The following is a 7652-nucleotide window of genomic DNA, read 5'->3' as shown; positions in this document are numbered from 1 at the left end:
CATCTCGAGCTGCACGATACATCGATAGCCCTTTGCTTTGGGCATGAACATAATATCGACATAGAGCTTTGTGAAAATGGTGGCAGGGGTGGATATAGTTAGTGGTATTTCCACCTTCTTTGTATTCCTGATCTGGCATTCGTGACACGACCCAACATGGCTCTTTACGTCTTGGAACATATAAGGCCAGAAAAATCGATTTTTAATCGTGTGGTAGACTCCATGCACTCCACGATGCCCTAACTCTTCATGGGCCTGAGTGAGGATTTTATTCCGCTGTCTTGGGTCTAAAATTACTAGCATCGGTGTCTTGGGACCATTCCGCTTGAACATGAGGCCTTGTCTGATAAAATATCGACTAGCTTTCTGTATGAACCTTCGTCTGTTCTGTATGGACAGTGCTCCTGGTACTTCTAGCGTCTCCAAGAAGTGTCGAATCTGGTGCAGTATCTTGTCCTGAGTATTCTCTCTTAGGACAAAGGACTCGGGTGCTCCGTCGACCTCCTCTGCTTGGCAGTATAAGGCAATCTTCTCCAGCCAATCATCTGCCTCTTCTTCTGCTTGGGCGTCTTCTATCTCCTGCTGTGTAGGCTCTCTCCGTGATAAGCCATCTGGACCTTTGTGTCGTGCGGCTGGAACATGTCGTAATTCAAATGTGAACATCAATATTCCCTGAATCCATCGATTGACTGCTGCATTTGGCTGAAGGTCAGGATTATTGAGCATGTCCTTGATATACTTCGCATCAACTTCTAAGATCAAATTCTTCACACCAACTAGGTGTAGTCTCCAATGTTGCAAGGCTCGGTAACATCCAAACAATTCCAACTTTGGCTGACTGTAACGTGCTTCTCGTTTGTTAAATGGCAGCGAGCCGTATCGTGCTGGTCTCCGCTTCCCATTCTCGTCATCTTGTGACAGGATAAATCCGACAGCAATCTTGCTTGAGTCTACTGACATATAGACTGGTCGATCAGAATTGTAGTTGATAGGGTGCAAGGCAGGGGCTTCTGTGATCAACTGTTTGAGTTTTGCAAATGCTAAGCTCCTCCTTTCGTCCCATATAAATTCGGTATTTTTGCGAATTAATTCCGTGAGAGGTCTCGCAATTGCCGAGTACCCTTCTATCCAGATTCGGACTGTTCCGCATAAACCTAAAAATCCTCGTACATCCTTAACTGTCTTGGGAGGTGGCCAATTCTTAACCTTCTCCACCTTCCCATCCTCTGGCAGGCGTCCTTCTGGGGTACACTTCTGCCCTACTATCACGACTTCTGGTTTGCAGAGCTGAATTTTGTTGTACGAAAACGTAGCTCCTGCATGTCCAACTCGATGCATAATACGATGCACGTCCTGGGCGTGCTCCCAGATAAATCGTCGGATACCTTGATTCTCTTCTAGCACCTCTGGGTTCCCATCAGAATCCAGGTACTGAGTTTCGGGGCCTTTAATTGGTAGGTCGTCAATGAATATGTTGGCTTTCTGTGGAATTTCATCTTGCAAAATAAATGTCATGCAATTTTGAAACTCCGCAGGCGAATTTGTATATCTGGTGGGGAGAGACGTAATTCGAAGCAGACCTAATGGGGTCAAGAACGAGGTCATATCTCGACTCTTGGCATCCATTTTTCTGGCATCAAATCCCCAAAATAAGTCAAACACCGAATAACATGCCCTTCCGGCGAAGGGTTCAACAAAATCATCTAGTATAGGCGGTGTTCCACAATCCCGGATCATAACCTTGTTTAGCAGCTGAAGATCGTGAACAATTCTGAGCTTCCCGCTCTTCTTAACCACACAGAACCAGCGTGATCTGTATGAGGATTGGCTTGGCTCATATACGCCAGCGGCGATCTTGTCTTTTAAAACCTTAATAACGTCATTCTTGATTCCCGGTGGAATTGGAATATTCGGATAAGACCATGGTACGTGAGGAACGTAAGGGATTATGTATGGTGAGAAATAATCCTCCCTAAATGTTCCGCGATCCGTGTCTTGGAATGCTAATGCCTTCTCATTCAATTGCAAAATGTGTACAAATAGCTTCTCTTCTTCGGGCCAGAGAAAGCCATCTGCATTTATCCCCATTTTGGCTATATGTTCTGCCGTAAATTTCGATGTTGGATTAAATTCAGGGGGCATGACTGATAACGTCGGTAGCGATAATAAAGGATTTTCTGGAAATTGGCGGATAACTCGTGCGTCCTCGGGAAATATGCCAGGTACGGGTTTGATCTTGCGATCAACTCGCTTGTACATAGTTAGACTATGCGAGGCATCGTCGATATCTTCTAAGTCCGTATTTTCGTCCTCAGGGTACACTAACTCGGGTACAGCGTCTTCAGCTTTGCTTAAGTCTTCATCGTCCAGCTGTACTAATAACGAGCGTGTATTCATAGTAGCTAGATAGGATAGATCCTGCAATCCTATCGACGTAGACATTGTTCTGCTAATAACAAGGCAAGGGCGGCGACGAATCGTACGGGGTATATCTGGACTACCAGGAAATGAAGGCTCGGGATGCGACAGAGATTGCTGACCAGCAGCGAAGCACTCTGGGAGAGAAAAGTCGTCCGCATGGAAAGAGTGATAGGCATGGGGGGAAAGCAGCAGCAAAGTGCAAAAACGAGTGATATCATACGTAACCAGATAGCGGAGGGGATAGGACTAATGCGCACCGAGTACTTCCATCCGTAATATGTCCTCGATGTTGTCGAAGGCATCGCGCAAATGATCCACCACCTCCTCGAACATCCACTCGCGAAGTTCGTAGACGCGCGCCTCCCGTTCGTACCAGTCCTCACCCACATCCGAGCTCGAGTCCGAGTCGACGTTGATGGGATTAGCGGCGGAGCCTGGCGTTGCACGTGTGGATGCTGGCCCGAAAGGATCGGGGCTTGACGAGGCGGTAGACAGCGGCGGTGCGACAGGGACAGCTAAGCCCTCGCCTGCCTCGGGCGTAGCGGCAGGGGGCGAATGGGCGTACGCTCCTGGCGTCTCGGGTACAATACTTGCGTCATCGACGGCCGGGGCATAGAGGTCGTCGTCGGCGTCGTCTGCGAGCGTGGAGGTGTCGTTGGTGGTGACAGCAGAGGTGTTGTCAACCGCGATGGTGGAGGCGTTGTCGGTAGTGGCGGAGTAGACGGCGGCGACCTTTTCGATATAACCTTCCTTGGCCGCGTCGTAGTACCCTCCAGAAATGTTGTAATTACCTTCTCCGCGCGTGATTCGGTTGAGTTCAGCGAGTGCCGCCCTTCGAACACGTTCGCACCAGGAATTGAAGGCAGCGGACGCTTCGTCGGTTCGAGGTGCGTCAGCATCGGTGTGGGGAGTGAATGCGTGCGCGTCGCCACGTTCTCGAGCGGCGGGTTCATCGGCGTGGACTGGAGTGAAGTTGTCGATGACGGGGGGAATGGGAGTGGGTGGTCTAGCGGAGGCGACGTCGTGCGTACGATCACTTGCGTAATCGAACCATCCCCGCCCTTCTTCAAGTCGCTGAAGGGCTCGGGCGATAAGGGGCGGAAGTGGCGGCATGTCTGAATTGGTACTGGTGTTCTCCATACAGTCCTCGTCGTCGGCCTCGGCACCGCTATTGATGGAGACGGCGTCACTATACTCATAACCCGTATCTGAAAATGTCGACCGAACTGGGGCTGAGGGAGGTCGTAAATCGGATAGACTGGGACATAGTCGAAGAGGAGAGGGGCAGATATCGGAATCTGAGTGACGGCGTCGTCGTGGGTCGATGGTACTTGCGAGGAGGACGTGTGGGTTGAGCTGTGCGTGCTCCTCTTCATCGGCAAGGGACGACATGAGCATGAGGCCATCATTGAGCATGTTTGGTGGCTCACCTCGCTGCTCATCCATAGGTACTCCGTCGTCCTCGTAGTACTGGCCATAGTCACTTTCCGAGTCAACGTCTTCGACGTCACGTCCGGCAGATTCAAGAGCCGGCGGATACGGTCTCGCCAACCAACCTGGGTTGGCGTCGTCGTCAAGGGGAATAGGGACGAACCGTGTGTATAGGATACCAACGCGCGACGAAGGCGCAAGGTCGTCGTCGGTAGGAATGAGCGTGAAGACGGCACGGGGCGCAAAATAATCCTCATAGTACGAACCGTTGGGTAATATACCGTTACCCAAGTGAACTGTCAATGCAGCGTCCGTCCATACTTCGCCGTGCACGTTTCGACGTCCTTCCGCAACGGGAAGTCCATTACTGGATTCGTGAGTCATCGGGGTATCACGAGCGTCACGCGACAGATCCCAATTGTAGATAGTGGTGTCATTCGATCCATGGGTCCAGCCCACCCGATCAGTGGCAGTGTCAGTCATAGGATAACGTGCGTGGTAGGCGTTGGCTTGCGTGTAGTAGCTGAAATTAGCGTTAGCGCTCGCGTTCGTCAGAACTCGATCAGGCGCTACCAAGAGTTCTTGACGCGGTTCGGACGTGAAAGGATTGTTGAATATCAAGTAGGTACCGTTGATACGTTCGTCGATAGAGATTTGGTTTCCGCACTGCCAGGGCCTGCCCAGCAGTAGATCAAAGGGAGCGTGTTCAGCGACGTAGAGATTAGCCCAAGTACGAATCCCTCCGCACGTCAGCGGCACATTTTGTACTAAGCCCTCCATTACTCCGTCGCCGCCATTGGCGTCGTGCATTGTGATCCGTCGACTTCTGTCCATCGGTCGCCATATGTACAGTTGCCACACCTTTTTGTGTACAATATTCAATTGAGAACCGGTGTCTACAATGGCGTCCAATGGTCGCCCATCGCATTCCATACTTAATTTGATTAGAGCATCGCGATCATGGGTTATAACCGTGTGGGCCACCAGTGTTCCATTTTGTGGCTGCGTTGGGCGCTTATACCTAATCGCATCCTGTAATTGGTGGGTGACGTCTTTGGACATGCCTATCACTTCTCCCACAGATAGCGTGAGAGGCGTGCTCAGGATCTTATCGAGAACTTTGTTTGAATTTGTCGTTTCCGAGATCTTTGATTGCAATGGAATCGCACGCTTCCACTTTTCGGAAGCTTCTGGTTTTGTTCCTAGCATCGGTCCCGACTTCTCTCCGGGCTTAGGCACCCGTTTGGCGCGTTCTCTGGAGTCGTCTTCCATTACAACATCTTCGCGTTCCGGCCTATACTGCCTTTCATGGACTTCAATGGGGACAAGACCTATGTCCTCTGGCTTGGCTTTCTCGCCTGGGGGTCCTCTCTTGTCTACTCTGCATGATCTTGGTGGCATAACGACCCCATCGAACATCTCTTTGCGTGCGGCGCGTCCTTGCTTTACCCCGCGTTTGGTGGGCATGACGAATACCTCATTGTCAGAGGAGTCAGAGTCGTATTCGGCGTTGAGGAAGTTGGATACATTATTGTCCGGTGAGTAGTGATCTAATATCACATAATGCGTTCGTGCTAACTGCCTTTCGACGGCGTTAACAATAGACTCGGTCGGCGTTCGTTGGATGCGCGAGCCGTCGCTCATGACGAGCTTGCCTCGCATGTCCCGCTTCAACACGCCTTTCTCTAGCAACTCGAGTATTTTGGGACAGGAGCTCAAGCCATGCCCCGTCCCTCCGCAGCCAAAGCAAATCATTTCGCCGTTGCTCGTCTGCGACTGGAAGGCACGTCGTGGTCGGGGAGCTGGAATTATCGGCGGGAGTGGATTCGTTGCGAGTGCGGGTGCATCGGATGCGCCAGCATAAGGCGGTCGTGCAGTGAATACAATGTCACGATCGAGCTTGAGCGCGCGGTAGTACATTCCAGCATAACGTGCGTCATTTATACTCATTCTTGATAGCTGTTTTACTAACGATTCAACTTCATCGTCATTGTGTGCGTCACATTCTTCACGATCTAGTTTGCGCAGGCGCTCATCTGCCTTTGCACCGTCAAGAATGGCGCGGTTCCGCTCATCCTTTGCTTGTGTCCTTTTGCTATCTGTCTCGCGTATTGTGTCTCGGTCTCTTGCTTTCTCCCGCTTGGACCTTGTACGTTTCTCCTCCCGTTGTTCTTCCCTTTTGTGTTTCCTAGCCTTTCGCTTCGTCCGGACTATTCTGGAGCGAAAAAATTCTTCATCGCTATCCTCGTCACTGTCTGTTGCATATCCATAATCACTTTCATCGTCGTCGTCCCTATCACTGTAGTAGTCCTCTGCATCTGAATCATATTCGTCGTCATCGTCTGAATCGTCTGCATCAAAGCGATCACGTTCAAATAGTCTCTCGAGGAGCTCTTGGACAAGTGTTCGATCGTATGGCTCCTTAACATCGATATCAGGTTTCTTAGCAAGTATCCGAACCTCTAGCCTAGTCCTAAGGCTCTTTGGAAGTCCTTTCCAGAATGCATAGTTATACTCCTTGTCTGTGATGGCCTGCTCTTTCAACAGCCACCCAGCAACTCTCTGCATTCTTCTGGTGTAGGTCCTAACACTGGTCATTGAGCTGATAGATTTCTTGCTAGTATTCCTATAGAGAGCTTTGAGGTCCTTCTTCCTGAACCTCTTCTTGTCTTTGGTATGATCATAGATCTTTAGGACTTCTGACTTGAAGGAGTCCCAGTTTCCTGTGGTATAGGATGGCAAAGTTTCCAGCACTTCGCGGACATCCCTACTACAGTATCGCAACAGCTTCTTTGGTTTCTCATTGTCTTGGAGGTTGCAACTCTTGCCTAACTCTTCAAACTCCTCCAAAAATTCTTCTACCTTCGAAGGCTTGCCCTTACATTTTGGGGCTCTGGACGAACCAGGGAGAGGCAGAGTCTGATTTTCTACCATTCCTTTGATTTCTCCTAAGATTGTCGCAAGCTTGACGTTGGCGTCGGGAGATACTAATCCTGAACTGAAGCTTGGTGAAGAGACTGATGATATACTCTCGCTGTTTTTGCTGGAAGCCAGTTCCGCACTTTAACTAGAGAGTGATTTAACTGATAATTTGAAACAGAACTCGTTTGCAGCCCCTCGCGGTGGGCTCCAAATTTGTCGGTTAGTTTTGCTGCCTAGATTTTAAATACCCAGAACCTGCTAGGTAGACTAGGAAACAAATACCAAGAGAATGCTGGATATATCGTTAATTGAGCAGTTCCCTTTTGTTCGATTGAGAGACTGATTCTGAGTTGTTCGAACTATCAGCAAAGAAAAAAATGAAAGCTGACTACCAGAGTCTAGCAGAGGATGTGTATAAGAGTAAAGATATTGAAGTCAAACGTATAGACTTCAACAGGTGTGTCTCAGACTAGGAATTTCCCCCTCAATGTAGAGAGTCGTCGTAGAAATCCAAGTAAGAGATAAATCGATTGCAAGACTGGTACGGCTACCAGTAGTGCTACTGACTGATACTGAGTCGTGCTGATTCTGAATGATACTGTCTCTTGTAGCTACCCAAATTTCTCTCCCTTTTATACCTTTCCAATTCAAGCTCCTCTTCAAATCCCCAGATGAGTTTGAATATGAAGACAATAGGGTGAGAGAACAAGAAACAAAAGTAACTATAGCAACGACTTGAAAATGACTAGAAACAATAAGAATGTCCTGTGCTGACTCAGCTTACTCCACCATGACTCAGCGGATGATAAGCAGTCTACAAATTACGAGACAAACTATCCCAGATAGGGTGCAGTCTGAGTAATCGGCAGGAGTCAAAA

The 7652-nt window shown here is 49.3% G+C and overlaps 2 protein-coding genes across 2 annotated transcripts; both read right to left on the bottom strand.

Annotated features, from left to right (window-relative positions):
* Positions 1–2049: 2049 nt before the first annotated feature.
* Positions 2050–2259, bottom strand: GLOTRDRAFT_49321 (uncharacterized protein; the record flags this gene model as incomplete). Its single annotated transcript, XM_007872000.1, has 1 exon — positions 2050–2259. A coding segment is annotated over one exon (210 nt), but the record flags the coding sequence as incomplete, so codon positions are not given.
* A 408-nt stretch (positions 2260–2667) lies between these two features.
* On the bottom strand, positions 2668–6786 carry GLOTRDRAFT_133158 (uncharacterized protein; the record flags this gene model as incomplete). Its single annotated transcript, XM_007872080.1, has 1 exon — positions 2668–6786. One exon carries the CDS (start codon positions 6784–6786, stop codon positions 2668–2670), a length of 4119 nt encoding a protein of 1372 aa, XP_007870271.1.
* Positions 6787–7652: the final 866 nt, after the last annotated feature.

The sequence above is a fragment of the Gloeophyllum trabeum genome (genome assembly GCF_000344685.1).
Source record: "Gloeophyllum trabeum ATCC 11539 unplaced genomic scaffold GLOTRscaffold_00016, whole genome shotgun sequence".
NCBI classification, from domain to species: Eukaryota; Fungi; Basidiomycota; class Agaricomycetes; order Gloeophyllales; family Gloeophyllaceae; genus Gloeophyllum; species Gloeophyllum trabeum.
The sequence above is the reverse complement of the archived record's forward strand: the minus strand, read 5'-3'. Positions and strand labels throughout refer to the sequence as shown.